Raw genomic sequence first — 23395 nt, forward strand, 5'->3', positions numbered from 1 at the left:
CCTCCCTCAGCCTCCATTCGCTGTACTTTGAGCGACAAACAGACCCTCCCCAGGTAGTAGAAAGCTCGTTCCCGCCCCCTAGGCATTGATTGGCAGGCGCGCTCAAGAGGGCCACCAACCACGAAGCTTAGCCTCCGCAGAGCCCGCCCCCTTCCCGCCCAGCAGGAGGCCGGGGTTTGTTTTGGCATTAGGCGCGCGTTGTGATGACGCCACGACGCTGACGCCCGAGGATGGCGGCAACGGCGGCGGCCGTGGCCGCAGCCCAGGGACGGTCAGCAGAGCCGCCGAGACGCCGAAGAGCCCGCCGCCTGTGCGAGGTGAGGCGGCTCGGCCCAGGGCGACAGCCCGACGGGCGGGAGGGGCTGACGAGCTGCAGCCGCTTCCTGGCGCAGCGGGGCCTGCCCCTGCCCTGTCCGGAGCGCTCGTCCGGTGCCCCTTGCGTCGGGGCCTACCGGGCCAGGCAGGGAGCAGGGCCAGGCGATGTCTCTTGGAGTCTCTGTTGTCCGAGACTGGACTGGCCGCGAATCGTCCTGCAGTCCTGGGTGCCGCGTCGGGCTGGTGGACGTGGTCATCAACACTCCCTGCTGTTCAGCCGGCCCGCGTCCAGCACGGGTCGGGTTGACCTAATCCCGTTGTCCTCACTGCTTCCTCGCGTCTGACCGCCGTTTCACTCTCTACCTTTGTGACAGCGCCGGGGCCGGCAGGGCACTAATTACTTTCTTTAAAAAGGCAGGCCTGAGGCCAGACGGGTCGCTTTCTCTGCAAACCTGTCATCCCTCAGCCTGCAAGGGCAAGCCTAGCCCCCGTGTCCAGTCCCCCTCGGTGAAATTGCTGAAGTGAAAAATCTGAATAAGCCCTTTCCAGCCTAAAACTGGCTCCTTGGTGCCTTTAGGTTAAAGTGCCCGTTTAGGATAAAGGCCAAGCTCCTTAACAAAGCATTCAGGACTCTTCATAATTTGACAGAAGACTTAACACTGTGCTCAGTTTACGTAGTAGTTTATTGTTGGGCCTGTCTTTCAGACCCCTGTGCTTTGCTTTTTTTTTTTTTTTTTAAGATTTATTTTATTTATTTGAAAGATAGTTACAGAGAGAGAGAGGGAGAGAGGGAGAGGTCTTCTGTTCTGCTGGTTCACTCCCAAAATGACTGCAAGGGCCAGAGCTGAGCTGATCCGAAGCCAGGAGCCAGGAGCTTCTTGCTGGTCTCCCACATGGGTGCAGGGGCCCAAGGACTTAGGCCATCTTCTACTGCTTTCCCAGGCCATAGCAGAGAGCTGGATCAGAAGAGGAGCAGCTGGGACTCAAACCGGCGCTCATATGGGATGCTGGCACTGCAGGCCAGGGCTTTTAACCCACTGTGCCACAGCACCCCCCCTCCCTTTAGATATAGATATGCAATTTGCTTAGTTTGTAGACTCTCCACCCCTTTTCATCCACCCGCCATTATGGAAAAGTTGCATCTGTCCATTAAATTCTACCTGTGGTGTCATTCCTTGGAAAAACTACTTGCCTCATGTGTAACCCTTGACTCCTCTTTGTCCATGCTGCTACCTTTTAGTACATCATGTGTTCTGTGTTAGCCTTAACTTCCTTCTGCTTCTGTCTGGCTCTGTGCCTGGTGTAAAGTTTGGGTTTCAGTGATGTTTGCTGAGTAGATTTATGAATGCATACAGATCCAGCTGTGTTGTTGAGCCTAGGAGGTCCAGGGTCTGAGATGAGCACAACAAACGTCTACCTGTGTGGAAGCCCTCCTCAACCTTGAGAGTATAAAGTCTCCTGGAATAGTTTGTTCCACATACACATTCAGAAGCCTCACTCTATGAGATTCTTACTCCAACGATCCCTGGTAGGTATCTGTATTTTGGAAAAAAACCCCAAATGACTTCACTGTGTGCTTCCTGGTTGAAGATCTTTGTCATTGCCTCAGGAAACTGTTGTCCCCTTTGCCCAATGGGAAGGACTAACTGTGCCAGGTGGACTCCTGTTGCAGTTTCTTTGTCCTTACTTAGCAGAGGCAGTCAAGTTTGGTGACTAGAAACATGGGTTTTGGGGGCTTGTTTGTGGCATAGTGGCTTAGGCTGCTGCCCTGCTGCTCCACTTCCAATCCAGCTCCCTGTTATTGTACCTTGGAAAGCAGCAGAAGATGGCCCAAGTACTTGGGCCTCTGCCACCCATGTGGTAGACCCGGATGGAATTCCAGGCTCCTGACTTTGGCTTTGCCTAGCCCTTGCCTTTGTGGCTATTTTGAGAGTGGACCTGGAGCCGGCGCCATGGTGCAGTAGGTTACTCTGCCTGTGGCGCTGGCATCCCATATGGGCACTGGTTCTAGTCCCGGCTGCTCTTCTTCCCATCCAACTCTCTGCTGTGGCCAGGGAAAGCAGTGAAAGATGGCCCAAGTCCTTGGGCCCCTGGACCCGCGTGGGAGACTGGGAGGAAGCACCTGGCTCCTGGCTTCAGATTGGTGCAGCTATGGCCATTGCGGCCAGTTGGGGAGTGAACCAGAGTGAACCTCTCTCTGGCCTTACCTCTCTCTGTAACTCTGCCTTTCAAAAGGAAAACCTTTCTCTCTGTCTCCCTCTCACTATCTTTAACTCTGCCTCTCAAGTAAATAAATAAAATCTTAAAATAAAAGAGAGAGAGTGGGCCAGCAGCTGGAAGATCTGTCTGTCTCTCTCTGTAACTTTGTCTTTTAAATAAATAAATACCTAAAAAAATCTTTTTGATTCCTAGTTTTCTAATTCCAAAGTAGAAACTGTTATACCCATTTTACATGATTGCCTAAATAAGATTCTTAGCAAAGGAGTGGGAGTTTGACACAGCTGTTAAGTCACTGCTTGGGATCCTACATCCCATGTCCAGGTGCCTAGTTCCAGTCCAGAGTATTCGGTTTCTGATCTGGCTTCCTGCTAATGTGCACCTTGGGAGGCAGAAGGTGGTTGGTCAGGTACTTGTGGTAGGAATTGGTAGGAACTAATGGCTGGTCTCTTGTCATAAGATCTCAATAAGCTTGTTTGCCCTTCAGACTGTGCTGTGTATAGGAAGCCACCTCGTGTTATGTGATTTCCTTGAGGTCATTTCTGGTCATCAGAGAAAACTCTGGCAACACTGCTTCTCATCAGGGTAGATGCAATTGGCCATTCCCCTGGAATGCTGACTCACTACAGGGTGGGTTTGCTGAATAAACACATTGTCTAGGTCTAATTGCAGTTGTCTGCCTGTTAAGTTGTATAAATGAGCTAGAGAAAGTGCAGCCTTGAGGAAACCAGTTTGCCTCTGACTCCAAGGTACGGTTGCTGCTTCCTTCATGTTAGCTTGGCACCTGGAACGGAATGCCCCTGCAGATGCTAGTGCTTGTGGACTCTCAGATGGATGCTGTGGTTTTCTGTCAGTCTCAGGTTTATAGTTAAATGAGTGGGACTTTGCCCTTCAGTTTTACTCTCTAAGTGTGAGCATGTTATATAGCATGTTGATGCTCTCCAGAGCTTCCCAGCTGTGTGATGGAAACAGAGTATCGGGATAGCTGAGAACAGCTATCTCCATTGACCCCAGAGTGTTATACAATGATATCATTCTCTGTTTATCTTGGTACATAGAGAAAAATTTGAGAAGTACAGCCCTGGCAAAAGGTAATTAATTCTTGTTGAGAGTAGGGGAAGTCTTATTTATTTGAACTCCCTTTCCTCCCAGAAATATTACTCAATGAGCATTAAACTGGTTTGTGTTGGCTAAGTCATTACTGAGCTAATTTTTGGTACAGTTGTTTGTTACCATAGTGTCTGAAATGATACTAAGGTAGAAAAATGTGATGTTTCCATTTGCTGGGCAAAAATTTCCTCAAAGGAATGCCTTCCAGACTATTAGCATTGGAGTGACCTCTCAGGGTATTTTAAGAATACTGGATTGGGGTGGGGGAGCAGGTTAAGCCACCACTCAGGATGTCCCACCCACATCCCATATGGGAGCACCGGTACAACTTTGCTTCAGATCTGGTTTCCTGTTAATGTGCCAGGGAAGCAGAGAAGGATGGCGCAAGTATTTGAGTTCCTGCCACTCATATGGGAGACCTGGATGGAGTTCTTGGCTCCTGGCTTTGGCCTGGCCAAATGCAGGCATTTGAGGAGTGAACCAGTGGATGGAACTTCTCTTTTTCTGTTACTCTGCCTTTAAAATCAATCAATCAATCAATCTTTTTTAAAAAGGAATAATGGATCAAAGGACTCTTGCTATGTAACTATCTGGGCCATAATTTCCTTGGGAACAGAGACTATGGCTGCCTTCATTTTTTTTTTTTAAGACTTATTTATTTATTTATTTATTTCAAAGAGTTACAGAGAAAGAGGAGGGGGGTGGAGAAAGAGAGAGAGTTCCATGAGTTCCATCCGCTGGTTCATTCCCCAGTTGGCCTCAGTGGCCAGAGCTGAGCTGATGCAGGATCCAGGAGCTTCTTCCAGGTCTTCCATATGGGTGCAGGGGCCCAAGGACTTGGGCCATCTTCTGCTGCTTTCCCAGGCCATAGCAGAAAGGTGGATCGGAAGAGGAGCAGCCAGGACTAGAACTAGCATCCATATGGGATGCTGGCACTGCAGGCTGGGGCTTTAACCTGCTGCACTACAGCGTTGGCCCCGGCTGCCTTCATTTTGTCTGTTACAGTGCCTGGCAGAGTTCCTGGCCCACAGCAAGAGCTCAGTAAATATTTGTGAATTGAACATTGGGAATTTGTTGTTTTTGTCTTTTTTTTTTTTTTTTTTTTTTTGACAGAGTTAGACAGTGAGAGAGAGAGAGAAAGGTCTTCCTTCCGTTGGTTCACCCCCCAAATGGCTGCTATGGCTGGTGTGCTGTGCCAATCCGAAGCCAGGAGCCAGGGACTTCCTCCTGGTCTCCCATGCGGGTGCAGGGCCCAAGCACTTGGGATATCCTCCACTTCCTTCCCGGGCCACAGCAGAGAGCTAGACTGGAAGAGGAGCAGCCTGGACAGAATCCGGTGCCCCAACCGGGACTAGAACCCGGGGTGCCAGCACTGCAGGCAGAGGATTAGCTGGAGGATTAGCCAAGTGAGCCATGGCGTTGGCCTTTCTTTTAGTTTTTAAAAATATTATTTATTCATTTACTTATTTATTTGAAAGACAGAGTTACAGAGAAGAAAAGAGAGAAATAAGAGTTCTTCCATCCTTTGGTTCACTCCCCCAAATGACCGCAATGGCACAATGGACAGGCCTGGTCCAGGCCGAAGCCAGGAGCCAAGAGTTTCATCTAGGTCTCCTACATGGGTAGATGGGCCCAAGGACTTGAGCCATCTTCCACTGCTTTCCCAGGCACACTAGCAGGGACTGGATTGGAAGTGTAGCATCTGAGCCTCGAACCAGCACCCATATAAGATGCCAGCATCATAGGTGGTGGCTTAACCAACGGTACCACAACACTAGCCCCAACATTGGGAATTTGTAAGGAGAGCTCCAGGTATATTGCTAGGATCTGTACTTCATGTATGTATGTATATATCTATTTTTAAAGATTTGCTTTAAAGACAAGTTACAGAGAGAAGGATAGACAAAGAAAGAGATCTTTCACTTGGTTAACTCCTCAAATGGCTGCAATGGCCAGGGCTGGGCCAGGACACAGCCAGGAGCTTCATCCCAGTCTCCTACCTGGGTGGCAGGGGCCCAAGTACTTGGACCATCTCTGCTGCTTTCCCAGGCACATTAGCAGGAAGCGGTATTGGAAAGAGAACAGCCAGGATTTTTTTTTTTTTTTTACAGGCAGAGTGGACTGTGAGAGAGAGAGACAGAGAGAAAGGTCTTCCTTTTCTGTTGGTTCACCCCCCAATGGCCGCTGTGGCTGGCACGCTGCGGCCGGCGCACCGCTGCCGACACACTGCACTGAGCCAAAGCCAGGAGCCAGGTGCTTCTCCTGGTCTCCTATGGGGTGCAGGGCCCAAGCACTTGGGCCATCCTCTACTGCACTCGTGGGCCACAGCAGAGAGCTGGACTGGAAGAGGAGCAACCAGGACAGAATCCGGCACCCCGACTGGGACTAGAACCTGGTGTGCCAGCGCCGCAGGCGGAGGATTAGCCTAGTGAGCCGCGGCGCTGGCCAGGATTTTTTTTTTTAGATTTATTTATTTATTTGAAAGAGTTATGCAGCAGGGCAGGGGTGGGGGTGAGGGAGGAAGGGAGAGAGGGAGAGAGAGGGAGGTCTTCCATCCTCTGGTTCACTCCCCAGTTGGCTGCAACAGCCGGAGCTGGGCTGATTCAAAACCAGGAGCCACGGCCGGCGCCGTGGCTCAATAGGCTAATCCTCCACCTTGCGGCGCCGGCACACCGGGTTCTAGTCCCGGTCAGGGCGCCGGATTCTGTCCCGGTTGCCCCTCTTCCAGGCCAGCTCTCTGCTATGGCCAGGGAGTGCAGTGGAGGATGGCCCAGGTGCTTGGGCCCTGCACCCCATGGGAGACCAGGAAAAGCACCTGGATCCTGGCTCCTGCCATCGGATCAGCGCGGTGCGCCGGCTGCAGCGGCGGCCATTGGAGGGTGAACCAACGGCAAAAGGAAGACCTTTCTCTCTGTGTCTCTCTCTCTCACTGTCCACTCTGCCTGTCAAAAAAAAAAAAAAAAAAAAAAAAAAACCAGGAGCCAGGAGCTTCTTCCAAATCTCACACATGGGTACAGGGCCCCAAGGACTTGAACCATCTTCTACTGCTTTCCCAAGCCATAGCAGAGAGCTGGATTGGAAGTGGAGCAGTGGGGCTCAAACTGGCGCCCATATGGGATGCTGGCACTGCAGGTGTCGGCTTTACCCACTACACTACAGTACTGGCCCCAGCCAGGGCTCTTAACAACCCCATAGAAGATGCTGGCCTTAGGATCTGTATTTCTGATGGTGTTTAAGGGCAGCAGGATGGGATGTCTTAGATGGAGTTGGGGTTATGTTACAGTGAGGAGGACACAGCAAACCTTTGAACTTTTCTTCTTCTCTCAGCCCTAAGACAGAGGTCTCAGCCAACCACTACCCTGTAATGTGAAATAAAGAGTGAATAATGCACAAATGTCTTCAGACTCAAGTACTGTGATAATTCATGGGAGACCTAGAGGAGGCTCCTGGCTTCAGCTAGGCCCAGCCCTGGCCATTGTAGCCATCTGGGAGTGAACCAACAGATGGTGAAGACCCCCCCCTTTGTTTCTGTAACTCTGACTTTAAAATAAATAAATAGATCTTTAAAACAATTTTTGGTGTATAATCCTCCAGCTTTTTTTCTTATGCATGTATCTCTTCAATACATAATTTGTCAAAATAACTTAAAATGTAATATATGATGGTGGTTTTAAAATACAGTATGGGCAGGCATTGTACATTATGTAAAGACACTGCTTGGAATGCACACATCCCATATCAGAGTGCAGGCTCAAGTCCTGGCTACCCTTGCTTCTGATCCAGCTTCTTGCTAATGTGCCTGGGTAGGCAACAGGTGATAGTAAAATACTTGGTTTCCTGCCACCCATGTGGGAGACCTAGATGGAGTTCTGACTCCTGGCTTTGGCCTGACTCAGCCTCAGCTATTGTGGACATTTAGGAAATGAATCAGCAGATGGAATCTCTTTCTCTCCCTCCCTGTCCTTCTGCCTTTCAAATACATAAGTAAATAAATAAATAAATATTTAAAAATAAATAAAATACAGCAATAGTACAGAAATATGTGAACTTCTGAGAAGTAAAGTTCCCCCTTCCTTCTGTCTGTCTCCTTCATGTTCCCATACTCAAAAAGAAAATCACTATTAACAGTTGCTCTTTTGCCCTTCCAGGATATTTTTCTCTATATACATGTCTGTAATGTTCTTAAATCCCTAATTAGAGGTATGTTCTACATACTCTTCTTAAACTGATAAATCATGAACATGGGCCCTGGTACATATCCACTCAGTAGAATTGCTCACTGACTTGTGTTTTTCTTTCCTTGTTAATATGTTTGGATCACTGCAGTCTTTTAACAGCTGCAGAGCATTCCATTGTGTGAATATATCCTTACTGTCTTATTCATGCCAAGTCTCTTACTAAAGTGGTGTTCAGTTTTTCATTATTATGAAGATTGCTGCTATAAACTTTCTTGTGCAAATATATCTTTGTTTTTTTATGAATGTATCTTTGTATACTTGTAGAAGTAGTTTTGTAGTATTATTTCTGAAAACAATTTCTGGGTGAGTTTCTCTGTTACAGGAAAGCACAGTAGTATGGTTCCTATGTAGCTATAGAGACCCTTGTTCAGGTTGTTGTTGTTGTTGTTTTTTTTTTAAGATTTATTTATTTATTTGAAAGAGTTATACAGAGAGAGGAGAAGCAGAGAGAGAGAGAGAGAGAGAGAGAGAGGTCTTCCATCCATCCACTGGTTCACTCCCTAATTGGCCACAATGACTGGAGCTGCACCAATCCGGAGCCAGGAGCTTCTTCCAGGTCTCCCACTCGGGTGCAGGGGCCCAAGCACTTGGGCCATCTTCTACTGCTTTCCCAGGCCATAGCAGAAAGGTGGATCAGAAGAGGAGCAGCTGAGACTAGAACCGGTGCTCATATGGGATGCCGGCACTTCAGGCCAGGGCATTAACCTGCTGCGCCACAGCGCTGGCCCCAGGGATTTTGTCTAAAGTGACAAGGTTTGTTTTGCCTGGGATCTCTACTTGTCTCATGATGGTTTACAGTTACTTATTTCTAGGATTACTGGGAAGTTCTTGCCTACTTCATTTCGGTGAACTGTCTTTCAAAACACAGGGGCAGAGTACAGAGATCTTTGCAGGCTGAAGATTGTGAAATTTGCTATGGAGAAACATCTCGGGGGCTGCTTTTAGAGAGGGTCAGGTGCACAGACTTGGCTCTGTGCTCTGGAAATTGTGTCCAGATCCAGGGACCCTGCCTCCTGGGGCCCTAGCCTTCCCCACAGATGGGTTTAGGTCTTGCAATTTGTGGACAGACTTGCTTTGGAGTTCAGATAGCACTCGGTAAAACCCAAACAGGCTTCCTTCCTTGTCACAACACTTGTACAGGTGCCCAAAGACTGTAACTCCAGTATAATCACTGATCTGGCTTCTTTCTACTCCTTGAAAATTTCTCAGGTTCTGAAATTGTTGGCATGCAGTAAATAGAAATCCAAGAGCCATATTGTGATTAATTTATTGTCAAAAAATGTTGAATGCTTACTGTGAGCTCAGTGTTTTGCTAGATAGCAATGGGGTTGTGGAAACCTGAGGAATAGCCTTTTTGTCAAGGAGCTGACCACTGTAGAGGTCAAAGGCAATCTAGAGTAGGGCAGTGAGCAGCATGACCTAGTAATTGGAATGAAATTTTCTGAAGATGGGTTCTTCAGACATGTTCAGCAAAGTTTGCTTGGTTCTTTAGCTCAAGGGGATAGGAAGGATTGAGCCCTTGACCTGGGGAAACAGCTCTTTTCTGTGTGTCAGAGGGAGTCTTGGATGAGGAACCAGGAGGTTTGGATCCATGCTTGACCACCACTGTCTTTTTTTTTTTTTTTTTTTTAAGATTTATGTATTTATTTGAAAAGCAGAGTTACAGAGAGTGAGAGAGATATCTTCCATGTGCTGATTCACTCCTCAAATGGCTGGAATGGCTGGAGCTGGGCCAATCTGAAATCAGGAGCCTCTTCTGGGTCTCCCATGTGGGTGCCAGGGGTCCAAGAACTTGGGGCCATCTTTTGCTTTCCCAGGTGCATTAGCAGGGAGCTGGATGGAAAGTGGAGCAGCCAGGACTCAAACTGGCGACAGAATGGGTTGCTGGCATTGTAGCCTTTAGCTGCCATGCCACAGCGCCAGCCCATGACCACCACTGTCTTGAGTGGCTTTAGACAAGTCTCTCTACCTCTTTTGGCCCGTTGTTTCTGTAGAGTGTCAGTGAGGACATCCTGCTAAGTGTTCATGCCCACTGCCAAACTGCCAGAAGTGCTTGGGTTCCTTGAGGAGTGCTTTTGGATCAGGCTTGCTTGCTTACTTTCCTTTCTTCCTTTTTTTTTTTTTAATATTTCATTTAAAAAATTATTTATCTGAGAGGCAGAATTACAGAGAGGGAGAGACAGAGAGGCAGGTATTCCATCTGCTGTTTCACTCCCCAAATGGGCGCAACTGCCCTAGCTAGCCAATCCAAAGCCAGGAGCCAGGAACTTCTGGGTCTCCCATGCAGGTGCAGGGACCCAACCATTTGGGCCATCATTAGCAGAGAGCTGTCTCAGAAGAGGGGCAGCCAGGACATGAACCAGTTCCCTATCTGACTACTTTCTGTAGGGTGTATTAGGGTTGGTGATTATTAAAACTGGTGTAGGATGACCCTCCTGGGAGGTCTTGTACTGAGGCTTTCTGGCTCATCCTGGACACCAGGCTGGATACAGGAGAAGGCTCTGCCTTCTTTCCTAGGAGTTTTTATTAACTTCTTCCTTTCCCTATATCTGTACTTTCCCCTAACCAGTGTGGGGGAGAATTTAACAGATGTGATTGGAGTAGGAAGTAGCTATGATCACCTGGGGGCTAGTGCCGTATCCCTTAGTCCTCTGAGCTAACAGCACCCTTTCTCTTCCCCTTACAATCTGTAGATAGACTACCAGCCTTAGCATCTCTCCAGAAAGTTTCTAATTGGAATGAATGTGAGAGAAACTATTTCACAGAAAGAAGGAAGAAAGGTCAGAGAGGGAAAATTCCTTGGCTTTCTTACTGCTGACTTTCAATCCCTGTGCAGGCTTTATTTGTTTAAAGTGAAAAATCAGGGCTTTTCTTTTGTAAACCTTAGTTTTGCTCACCAGGACCAGACTAGGTGTGCACATTTAAACAAAAAGAGCCAGTGCATATGTTTGGAGACAACTGTTTATTTTATGTGGATCTAGGATTCTTTATATATATATATATATTTATTTATTTGAAAGGCAGAGTTACAGAGAGGCAGAAGCAGAGAGAGATACAGACAGAGAGACAGAGGTCTTCTGTCTGCTGGTTCTCTCCCAGATGGCCACAATAGTTAGAGCTGCACCAATCCAAAGTGAAGAGCCAGGAGCTTCTCCTGCATCTACCACACAGGTGCAGGGCCCCAAGGAATTGGGCCATCTGCTTTCCCAGACCATAGCAAAGAGCTGGATTGGAAGTGGAGCTGCCAGGACTTGAACCAGTGTCCATATGGGATGCAGGCACTGCAGGTGACAGTTTTACCCACTACACCACAGTGCTGGCCCCTGAATCTAGGATTCTGTCTCCTTAAGCAGAAGTCACTTTCGCATGGCTATGCCTGGTTATCCATGTAGTTTGTTTTCCTGCTAAGTGAGAGCTGGTGTTGCTTATCCAGTGGTCCTGGGGTTTGGGAATCAGGAGCGCAAGGGTTCTGCCTCAGGAATACTGGCCCAAGAATTGTCTTGTTCCTGAGCTTTAGCTTTTTCCTGTTGAGGATTTATATTTTTTTCTGAGGGAAGAAATGCTTGCAGAATTCCAAAGTCCATAGTTCTAATCTTGGGTTTCTGAAAAAAGGAACCTTATTTTAAATGATTTTGTTTAAACATTTTCTAAGTTGCCATGTGGAACCATATGTGGGACCTCCTGGGCATTTGAGTGAGAACAGGAGCAAATTCTCAAGAGCTGGGTCTGGCGCTGTGTTGCAGCGAGTTAAGTAGCCACTTGCGGTGTCAGCATCCCATATGGGCACCAGTTCAAGTCCCAGCTGTTCAAGTTCTGATCCAGCTCTCTGTTATGACCTGGAAAAGTAGTAGAAGATGGTCTAAGTCCTTGAGCCCCTGCAACCATGTGAGAGACCTAGGAGAAGCTCCTGGCTCCTGGCTTTGGATCAGCCCAGCTCCAGCCGTTGCAGCATTTGGGTAGTGAACCAACAGATGGAAGACCTCTCTTTCTGTCTCTGCCTCTGCCTCTCTAACTCTGCCCTTCAAATAAATTAATAAATCTTAAAAAAAAAAAAAAATCCTGAAGAGCCTTGTATTGTTGTTGGTAGAGGAATCTTTGCCTCTCATGTAAAGAAAGAGAAATGTCATTCTGCTAAGAATCATACTGACATATAGATTAAATCTTGAACCTTTGGCCGGCGCCGCGGCTCACTTGGCTAATCCTCTGCCTGTGGCGCCAGCACCCCGGGTTCTAGACCCGGTTGGGGTGCCGGATTCTGTCCCGGTTGCTCCTCTTCCAGTCCAGCTCTCTGCTGTGGCCCGGGAAGGCAGTGGAGGATGGCCCAAGTGCTTGGGCCCTGCACCCGCATGGGAGACCAGGAGAAGCACCTGGCTCCTGGCTTCGGATTGGCGAGCATGCCGGCTGCAGCGGCCATTTGGGGAGTGAACCAACAGAAGGAAGACCTTTCTCTCTGTCTCTCTCCCTCTCACTGTCCAACTCTGCCTGTCAAAAAACAAAAACAAAACAAACAAACAAAAAAACCAAAAACTTGAACTTTTAATCTGTGGTCTCCAAATTCCTCTTTATCTGGTAGGTTTATAATCAAGGTCTTGCATATATTTCAGTGAGGAGCTGGTTCCTTGAAAAAGTTAGTCATACTGGTCACCATTTTTTTTGTTTGTTTTATACTTTTAATTTTTTAAAAGATTTATTTATTTATTTGAAAGGCAGAGTTACAGAGAGGCAGAGCGAGGCAAGGAGGGGAGAGAGATCTTCCATTTACTGGTTCACTCTCCAAATGGCCACAATTGCTAGAGCTGGGCCCATTTAAAGCCAGGAGTCAGAAGCTTTTTCTGGATCTCCCACATGGGCATAGGGGATACTTCTACTGCCTTTCCAGGCCATAGCAGAGAGCTGGATCAGAAGTGGAGCATCCAGGACTTGAACTGGTGCCCATATGGGATGCTGGCACTGTTGATGGCAGCTTTACATGCTATGCCACAGCACTGACCTCTACCATTCTCTCTCTCTCTCTCTCTCTCTCTCTCTCTCTAAGACTTTTTTCTTTTACTTGAAAGTCACAGTTATACAGAGGAGAGGCAGAGAGAGAGTGAGAGAGAGAGGTCCTCCATCCGCTAATTCACTCCCCTAGATGGTCGCAATGGTTGGAGCTGTGCCAATCCAGAACCAGGAGCCAGGAGCCTCCTCCAGGCCTCCCACATGGGTGCAGGGGCCCAAGGACTTGGGCCATCCTCCACTGCCCTCCTAGGCCACAGCAAAGAGCTGGATCAGAAGTGGAACAGCCGGGACCCGAACTGGCGCCTACGTGGTATGCTGGCACTGCATGCGGCGGCTTCACCTACTACGCCACAGTGCCAGCCCCTACCATGCTCTTTTGAAGTGACCTGTTTTTATGCTTTTCATTTTGCCTGAGTTTATTGACCCATGTTTTGCTTTTTTTTTTTTTCTTCAAGATTTTATTTATTTATTTGAGAGGCAGTTACAGACAGAGAGAGGGAGAGACAGAAAGGTCTTCCATCTTCTGGTTCACTCCCCAAATGGCCACAATGGCCTGAGCTGGGTCGATCTGAAGTCAGGAGCCAGGAGCCTCCTCCAGGTCCCTCATGTGGGCACAATCACTTGCGCCTCCTCTACTGCTTTCCCATAAGCAGAGAGCTGTATTAGAAGAAGAGTAGCCAGGACATGAACTGGCACCTTAGGCAGAGGGTTAGCCCAGTACGCCATAGTGCCAGCCCCAGCCTTTTTTTTTTTTTTTTTTTTGATGTGTTATAATATAACCTACTTTGGACCGTGTCTTACTTATTCCTGTATCCCTAGCACCTAATAGATGTCCAAATAAATGTTTGACCTGAATTGATCATTTCACTCCTAATTTTATGTGTCACAATTAGTAAGATCTGTTTTCTCAGTTCTCTTCTTCAACCCATGGAGTCCTTGGACAGACTTAGTGAAGGGTAGTCTAGGTAGAAAGGCAGTAGTGACCTCTGGAAAGCAGTAACTTCCACATTTCATGCTGCTTAAGGCTCCAGCTCTCTAAGGTGTTAATCGTCCAGACATCTCTATCTGAGAAGCAAGTGGGAAGGGCTCTTGGATGAGGATCCCAAGGAAGCAGGGTGCCCTGATCTTCATCCTGAACCCCATCTGGATAGAACTTCTAGTGTCTTCCCTCAGCTCAAGACCCGACCCCCTCTGCCTCTTGAATGAGGGCCTGGCTTCTTTTGCAGCTGTCTGGAGGCAGTGTGCCGAGGCACTGATTCCAGCCAGCTCTGTGCTTCTTGTGGGAGTTCAGCAGTGTGGTGAGCAGGGGAAGTGAGAGACCCTGAAACAGGGTGTTAAACTGCCACGGTGAAGATAGTGCTTTAGCCAAGTAGTGGAAGCCACCCGGGAGAATGAGGTTAGGGCAGAGACCCAAGTGGTGGTTTGTGACTGTTGCAAAGGAGGCTAGAAGCCTGGGAGAGTCATCTGTGAGGGAGGCCTTCAGGGAAGCTGCTTTCTAAGCCCTGGGGAGGAGTGGTATTGGAGAGCAGGCCTCCAACACTCCACACCCCCGTTTCAGAAACGATGAGTCAGAGTAATAAGGGAAATGATTTTGACATTTACAAAACATGGGACTTCAGCTAGGGTGAAGGACCCAGGCAGAGTAGAGAGGGAGGCGGTGCATGTTCCCTCCTCTCAGAGTTGAAAAACAGTGTGAAGACTGAGACCAGGGAGATGTGAGTCAAGACCATAGAGCACAGATCTAACCTTTGAACTTGGCCCTCCAGTGAACCTGTGTTCTGAGTGCTCAGGGGCCAAAGTCATCCTCCTCCTTTTCAGGGACTCATGTTAGAGTCAAGTCTTTAATCCCAATCAAATATGGTTATGAGGGCCAAAGCAGATGGATCCAGTGAGGATGGCTGGTATCTCCTCAGGAGTGTCCAGTGTTCTGACTTGCCCTCTCTTCTCTTTGCATAGGTATAGACGGGGCACTGCCTAGAGAGCAGGTCCTGCCAGCCTTGCTGGAGAGGATGCCCGCATATCCGTGATGGGCTGTGGGACAAGCAAGGTCCTTCCTGAGCCGCCCAAGGATGTCCAACTGGATCTGGTCAAGAAAGTGGAGCCCTTCAGTGGCACTAAGAATGATGTCTACAAGCACTTCATCACAGAGGTAGACAGTGTTGGCCCTCTCAAAGCTGGATTCCCAGCAGCCAGTCAGTATGCACACCCCTGCCCCAGCGCCCCCACTACTGGCCACACAGAGCCTCCTTCAGAACCACCTCGCAGAGCCAGAGTTGCTAAGTACCGGGCTAAGTTTGACCCACGTGTGACAGCCAAATATGACATCAAAGCCCTGATTGGCCGAGGCAGCTTCAGTCGAGTGGTACGTGTGGAGCACCGGGCAACCCGGCAGCCATATGCCATCAAGATGATTGAGACCAAGTACCGGGAGGGCCGGGAAGTGTGTGAGTCTGAGCTGCGTGTGCTGCGCCGAGTGCGCCATGCTAATATCATCCAGCTGGTGGAGGTGTTTGAGACACAGGAGCGTGTGTACATGGTGATGGAGCTGGCTACTGGAGGTGAGCTCTTTGACCGCATCATTGCCAAGGGTTCCTTCACTGAGCGTGACGCCACCAGGGTACTGCAGATGGTGCTGGATGGTGTCCGCTATCTGCATGCCCTGGGCATCACACACCGAGACCTCAAGCCTGAGAATCTGCTCTACTACCACCCAGGCACTGACTCCAAGATCATCATTACTGACTTTGGTCTGGCCAGTGCCCGCAAGAAGGGCGATGACTGCCTGATGAAGACCACCTGTGGCACACCTGAGTACATTGCCCCCGAGGTCCTGGTCCGCAAGCCCTACACCAACTCAGTGGACATGTGGGCGCTTGGCGTCATCGCTTACATCCTCCTGAGTGGCACCATGCCCTTTGAAGATGACAACCGCACCCGGCTGTACCGGCAGATCCTCAGGGGCAAGTACAGTTACTTGGGGGAGGTGAGTCTGTCCTGCCCTGTCGTAGGGGTGTTGGGAGGCTCCTGGCGGGGAAGCACATCCTGCAGCTCTCCCTCAGAAGGATGTTCTCTGGCAGCCATGTCCTGAGGGCCAGGTCGCTGATGGAAAAATGCAAAGCAGAATGAACAGATGTCTTGTTTGGGTTCCCTCAAAAGTGAGCCCTGACGTGAGGACTTGGAAGCAGATAGTTTACTTGGGATGAGTTCCAGTGACTACAGGTGAGGGAATGAGGAAAGTGAGTCAGGAAAGAGCCCGTGGGGACTGCCACCCCGAGCCACTGGAACGCAGTCCTGCCTGGGATTTCGTAAACAGTCACATGGAAGGGGCTTGAGAAGGGCAGAAAAACTGGGGTTTTTTTTTTTTTTGATCCACTGCCTCCTGTTCCTCATGGTTTGAGGTTTTCTTTGGGGGCACTAAATCCCCGAGATTTCTGGGCTGTCCTTAATGACAAGTAGTATGAGAAAGCCCTCAGACAGGAAAGCAGAGAAATACAGGTCCAGCAGTGGGAAGTTGTCACCAGCACTGGCACCTGCAGGTGAGCTCAGGGTGTCCTACGAGGGTGGGGCACAACCTCCCCAGCATCTGTTCCGGGGCCCAGGCAAGCTAGGCTGAAGGTGCCCCGTCTTGAGGAACAGCTGCTGCTTATCTCTAACTAGTTTTGCCAGGCAACAGTGAGACCCCCATTGTGTCCAGATCATCTGATTTTTTTTTTAAGATTTATTTATTTTGGTGCCTGCACTGTGGCATAGTGGGCTAAGCCTTCTCCTGTGGTGCCAGTGTCCCATATGGGTGCCAGTTTGAATTCTGGCTGCTCCACTTTTTTTTTGTTTGTTTTTGTTTTTGACAGGCAGAGTGGACAGTGAGAGAGAGAGACAGAGAGAAAGGTCTTCCTTTTGCCGTTGATTCACCCTCCAATGGCCGCCGTGGCCGGCGCGCTATGGCCGGCACACCGCACTGATCCGAAGGCAGGAGCCAGGTACTTCTCCTGGTCTCCCATGGGGTGCAGGGCCCAAGCACTTGGGCCATCCTCCACTGCACTCCCGGGCCATAGCAGAGAGCTGGCCTGGAAGAGGGGCAACTGGGACAGAATCTGGTGCCCCGACTGGGACTAGAACCTGGTGTGCCGGCGCCGCAAGGAGGAGGATTAGCCTAGTGAGCCACGGCGCCGGCTTTGCTCCACTTTTTTTTTTTTTTTTTTTTTAAAGATGTATTTATTAGGCCGGCGCCGCGGCTCACTAGGCTAATCCTCCACCTAGCGGCGCCGGCACACCGGGTTCTAGTCCCGGTTGGGGCGCCAGATTCTGTCCCGGTTGCCCCTCTTCCAGGCCAGCTCTCTGCTGTGGCCAGGGAGTGCAGTGGAGGATGGCCCAGGTGCTTGGGCCCTGCACCCCATGGGAGACCAGGAAAAGCACCTGGCTCCTGGCTCCTGCCATCGGATCAGCGCGGTGCGCCGGCCGCAGCGCGCCGGCCGCGGCGGCCATTGGAGGGTGAACCAACGGCAAAAAGGAAGACCTTTCTCTCTGTCTCTCTCTCTCACTGTCCACTCTGCCTGTCAAAAATAAAAAATAAATTAAAAATAAATAAATAAATAAAAAAGTTCTTTAAAAAAAAAAAAAGATGTATTTATTTATTTGAAAGGCAGAGGCAGAAAGAGAGAGAGGTCTTCCATCCGCTGGTTCACTCCTCAGTGACTGCACTGGCTGGAGCTGCGCCGATCTGAAGCCAGGACCCAAGAGCTTCTTCCGGATCTCCCACGTGAGTGCCAGGGCTCAAACAGGCCATTTTCTACTGCTTTCCCAGGCCATATCAGAGAGCTGGATCAGAACTGGAGCAGCCAGGACTCAAACAGGCACCCATATGGGATGCCGCCCGGCACTGGAGGCAGTGTCTTTACCTGCTACCCCACAGCACTGGCTCCTGCTCTACTTCTGATTTAGCTCTCTGCTGTGGCTTAGGAAGGCATTGGAGGTTGGCTCAGGTGCTTGGGCCCCTGAACCCGCCAGGGAGACCCGTAGGAAGCTCCTAGATCCTGGATTCAGATCAGCCCAGCTCCAGCTGTTGGTGGCCTTTTGGGAAGTGAACCAGTGCATAGAGGACCTTTCTCTCTGTCTGTCCCTCCCTCCCCCTCTCCCTCCCCCCCCTCGCTGGCTTTCAAATAAATAATAAAAATATTTAATAATAAAAATAGGTTTATTGGGGCTGATGTTGTGGCGTAGCGGGTAAAGCCTCTGCCTGCAGTGCCAGCATCCCATATGGATGCTGGTTTGAGTCCCGGCTGCTCCACTTCCAATCCAGCTCTTTGCTATGGCCTGGGAAAGCAGTAGAAAGATGGCCCAAGTGCTTGGGCCCCTGCACCTGCGTGGGAAACCCAGAAGAAGCTCCTGGTTCCTGGCTTCAGAGCAGTGCAGCTCTGACTGTTGCGACCATTTGGGGAGTGAACCAGTAGATGAAAGACCCTTCTCTCTCTCCCTGCCTTTCCTCTCTCTGTGTAACTCTTTCAAGTAAATAAATAAATCTTTAAAAAAAGAAAAAAAGAGAAAGCCTTGTATTAAAAAAACAGGTTTATTTATTTTATTTGAAAAGCAGTTACAGGGCAGGGGGAGAGAGAGAGAGAGCTTCCATCCACTGGCATCCACCGGTTCACTCCCCAAATAGGCATTGTGTAGGTACAACAGCCGGAGTTGAGCCAGTCCAAAGCCAGGAGCCAGGAGCTTCTGCTGTGTCTCCCATGTAGGTGCAGAGTCCCAGATACTTGGCACATCCTCCACTGCTTTCCCAGGTGCATTAGCAGGGAGCTGGATCAGAAGTGGAGCAGCCAGGACTTGAACCAGCACCCATGTGGGATGCCGGTACTGCAGGTGGCAGCTTTACCTGCTACACCACAGCACTGGCCCCAGATCATCTACTTTTTGAAAGAGAAGCTAGATGATCTGCTTTATTCCTTTTTCCTCCTTTTATTCTGATAATCTGTTTTAAAATGTTGGAATCTAATTCACATAATTAAGCAACACTTGTATACCAGCAAATACTAACAGGTGGGCCAGATTCAATCAGCAGGCCATCAGTTTGTATCTGTGGATATGCTGATAGTCCTGATACCTGTAAAAATCTGTCAGGGTTCAGTACTGCTAGTAGCTGAATGAAGGTGCAGGAGAAGTAAGAGCTAGTCAGTCCTTAGGAAGGGTGCTGCATGGTTAAGGAGACCAGACCAGCGCCACAGCCCTGAACATAGTGGAGTGCTTAGGAAGGCTGTGAAGAGAACATGTGACAGCTGTCTTTATGTGGGAGGTGAGATGAGCTCTGCAGGATGCCAGGATGCTGCTGACGTTAAATGGCACTGTGTAGGTCTGAGTAAGAACTTGGGAAGCTAGAGGATAGTCTCCCAATATTCACTTGAAATCTAGGAATGCCCAATAGGGAACTGTCTCACTAGAGACTATTACAGTCCAGTTGAATTTGATTCAAGGTTCATTGAAATGGTTTGGTTCAGTTCCCAGCATCCTCAGGACAAGTGTGAACTTTTGGTATTTGTGGAGGGGAATGGGAAGATTGAGAATAGGAGGTGCAGGGGTAACAGAGGGAACAACTTGGGAATGAGTTCCTTACACCTGATGATGGTCCTCTCAGTAATGCTGGGTTGATGTCCTGGCATTTACTTTGTTCTCAGATATGGATTGGTCATCGTGTTGGCACAATCCTGTAAGTGTAAACTGATGGTAAGAGCCTTTTCCCATATCCCAGGATAGAGCTGTACAAGCATGCCAGGATACTGGCAGGAACTTGCTTCCCTGGAGGCCATCTATCCGAAGTGAGTGGCTTGAAGTTGTCCTGTCTGTCCTGAGCTCCATGTAGAAAAGTAAAGAGAAACAGATTTCTGCCAGGCAGTGGTAAAGGTCACTGCTTCACACACTTTAATGTTCATACAAATTCCCTGGGATCTTGTTAAAGTGTACATTCTGATTTGGTAGGTCAGGGTGGGGCATGCAAGGCTGCATTTCTTTTTTTTTTTTTTTTTTTTTTTTTTTTTTTTTTTGCAGGCAGAGTGGACAGTGAGAGAGAGAGACAGAGAGAAAGGTCTTCCTTTGCCGTTGGTTCACCCTCCAATGGCCTCTGTGGCCAGTGTGCTGCGGCCGGCGCACCGCGCTGATCCGACGCAGGAGCCAGGTACTTATCCTGGTCTCCCATGGGGTGCAGGGCCCAAGCACTTGGGCCATCCTCCACTGCACTCCCTGGCCACAGCAGAGAGCTGGCCTGGAAGAGGGGCAACCGGGACAGAATCCGGTGCCCCGACTGGGACTAGAACCCGGTGTGCCTGCACCGCAAGGCGGAGGATTAGCCTAGTGAGCCGCGGCACCGGCCAAGGCTGCACTTATAATAAATATGAGGCTATTGGCCTTCAAACGTTGCTTTGAGGAGCAGGTGTTCAGGCTAATGCCTAAAATGGGCTGGGGGTGGTCAGGGACAGCCTTGGAGAAGGGAAGAGTTGGGCTTTGGAGGACAACCAAGAGGAGTCAGATTGAGCAAAGAGGAATTTTCAGGGCACAGTGGCCTGAGGGACAGGTTCATCTAAAGCTGAGGCCGGAGAGTCGTGCCATGAGGGCCCTTGGGAAGTTCAGTTATGCCGATGAGGCTTTGAAGAACCATATGACATTGTAGCTGAAACTGAAAATTTAAACTAGACATGCACTGAAGCTTGAGACTGGCTGTGCTTTGGGAGCTCTGACTCCTGAAGCTCTGCGTGTGGCCAGGCTGGTGTGGGTCCAGCTGGCAGAGGGAGCACAGAGCTTAGATGTGGGAGGGAGAGGAGGAGGGAGGTTTCCCAAGAGATGCCGACAGGGAAAGTCTTCCAGGAAGTCTGTGGGTCTGCCTAAGAGTTCCTGCTTGTGGCAGTTGAGCCGGCACTTATCTAATTGGAGTTGCACAGTGTTGTTAATTAGCCATTGATTACCCTAGCGTGGAAGACCGACAGATAGTGGGGTGGGGAATGGACTCAGGCCCCCTGCTTCTGTTGGAGCCCAAAGGCTAGGTCCCCAGCTCCTGCTGTGCTGAGGTCATGGGGCATGAGTCTGGGGCACGCATGTGTGTGTGTGTGAGGGGGATACTACTCACCTTTGCTCCCATAGCCCTTTACCTAGAGCTGAAAACATCAGTTCCCAGGGCCAAAGTCAATTACCTGGTGGGTGCTGGTAGTACATGTCTGTTACCAGGAACTTGGATAACCCCAACACCTTCTGCAAAGATCTGGCTTGTGAGGAATGTGTCTCGGGGGAGGGTCCTGTCTGAGCTGGAGCCCAGTCTGTCTTTTCTGCTGATCACTGCCCACCCACTGCTCACTTGGTGGGGAAATGCAAGAGGGTGAGGGTCTCTCTTCTCTATCCCTATGGGGCTTGAGATTACCTGGGAAAAGAGAACTAGAGTTGAAAATGGCCATGGGATAAACCTTTGTTGACAGGCTCATGCTTTTGATGGCAGGTGTTGGCATAGAGCTACCAGGCCTTGACAGTCTGGAACATGAGCCATGGAGCTCAGGTCAGGCAGCTGGCCCTGCCCCTCCCTCACTGCGACCATCTGTTGTTGTTGTTGTTGTTGTTGTTGTTTTGACAGGTAGAGTTAGACAGTGAGAGAGAGAGAGAGAAAGGTCTTCCTTCTGTTGGTTCACCCCCCAAATGGCTGCCACAGCCGGCACGCTGCACCAATCCGAAGCCAGGAGCCAGGTGCTTCCTCCTGGAATCCCATGCAGGTGTATGGCCCAAGCACTTGGGCCTTCCTCCACTGCCTTCCTGGGCCACAGCAGAGAGCTGGACTGGAAGAGGAGCAACCGGGACAGAATCCGGCACCCCAAACGGGAATAGAACCCGGGGTGCCAGCACTGCAGGTGGAGGATTAGCCAAGTGAGCCGCGGCACCGGCCGCAACCATCTGTTTTACACTATGATGGGCATTTGCCCTCCTAAGGATTGTCAACGTGAGCAGGGCTCTACCAGAGAAGCTAGAGAGCGTGTCAAGCCGAGGATGGTGTTGCTGTGCCTCCCACTCTGAGCTCAGCAAGATTTGGAAAGATGGATTTCCTCGCTAGAGAGTAAGTCCTGAGGTATTTGGTATCTTTCTAGGGGCACGTTTTCAATCCCTTTCCCCATTTTAGTGATATTTCCTATATTCTGGGCCTATCTTGTGTGCTTACTCCCTGAGGGCTGTGTACCCTCAGCCCTGTCAGGCTCAATGGTTTCTGTGGCCTTGACTAGACTGCTTCCTGTAGGAGGTGGGCTCAGAGAAGGGGACAGAATGAGCAGGAGGTTGTTTGGGAGTAATGGGGGTAGAAGTTGCAGGCCTGGTGTCTGTTACTGGGGCTCTGTAATGTCAGGAGCTCCTTGTTTACGGTTAGGTGGGAGACCCCGGGCCCCTGCTGGTGAAGAAATGCAGCAGGAAACTCTGGGGGGGCTAGCGTGGGAAGACTAACTGAAACTCTTGGATAATCCCTGCCTAGTCCCCTGGGGATGTTTGGGGCAGATGGGGTACAGAGCAGAACCCTGACTCTGCAGCAGGGAGGGACACCAGCTTGTGAGGGCAAATTTGGAGAGGATTTCAGGTTGTCCTGTGTGACCTAGAGAGCGTTTTTTCTTGCCTTGACATGCCCAGCAGGCTACAGTGATAAAGTGCCCCACAATCCTGACACTCCAGATACTCAAGCCTGAAGACCTGGCTCCAGGCCATGGCCTACTCCTGCACACATGTTGAAGACTCTTGTTCCGGTCACTCTAGATTAAGCCCTTGCTCAGGCTGTTTCTTCTGTTCCTTGTGTTGGCCTTAGAAATTTGATCAGCTCTGGGGCTGGAGTTGCGGCACAGCGGATTAAGCCACTGCTTGGAATGCCCACATCCTGTATCAGAGTTACCTAGTCAAATATCTATTACTGACCGGCACCGTGGCTCACTTGGCTAATCCTCCGCCTGCGGCGCCAGCACCCTGGGTTCTAGTCCCGGTTGGGGCACCAGATTCTGTCCCGGTTGCTCCTCTTCCAGTCCAGCTCTCTACTGTGGCCCCGGAGTACAGTAGAGGAAGGCCCAGGTCCTTGGGCCCTGCACCCGCATGGGAGACCAGGAGGAAGCACCTGACTCTTGGCTTTGGATTGGCACAGCACGCCGGCTGCAGCGTGCTGGCCGTAGTGGCCATTTGGGGGGTGAACCAACGGAAGGAAGACCTTTCTCTCTGTCTCTCTCTCTCACTGTCTAACTCTGCCTGTCAAAAAAAAAAAAAAAAAAAAAAGATTATTACTCAGCTTCCCATCCAGCTTCCTGTAATGGGATCCTAAGCAGCAGCATATAATGGCTCAAGTAGTTGAGATCCTGCCACCCATCTGGGATACCCAGATGGAGTTCCTGACTTCTGCCTTCAGCCTGACTCAGCCCCAGCTGTTGCATGCATTTGGGTAGTGAACCAACAGATGGAAGATTCTCTCTCTCTGTTATTCTGCCTTAAATATAAATAAAATAAAAAACATATACAACAAATTGGACTAA

At 49.7% G+C, this 23395-nt stretch overlaps 1 protein-coding gene across 4 annotated transcripts in view; it reads left to right on the forward strand.

The window, feature by feature from the left end:
• Positions 1-178: 178 nt before the first annotated feature.
• Positions 179-23395, forward strand: part of PSKH1 (protein serine kinase H1) — a 50606-nt gene continuing 27389 nt past the window's right edge. For all 4 annotated transcript variants that reach the window (XM_089320310.1, XM_002711626.6, XM_089320309.1 and 1 more), the window contains exons 1-2: positions 179-317; positions 14835-15861. In XM_089320310.1, coding sequence (XP_089176436.1) covers positions 14905-15861 — 957 coding nt within the window. In that variant the 5' untranslated portion in view covers positions 179-317; positions 14835-14904. The remainder of the gene's footprint in view (positions 318-14834; positions 15862-23395) is intronic.

The sequence above is a fragment of the Oryctolagus cuniculus genome, chromosome 18 (genome assembly GCF_051225735.1).
Source record: "Oryctolagus cuniculus isolate XC-2025 breed Fujian yellow rabbit chromosome 18, ASM5122573v1, whole genome shotgun sequence".
NCBI lineage: Eukaryota > Metazoa > Chordata > Mammalia > Lagomorpha > Leporidae > Oryctolagus > Oryctolagus cuniculus.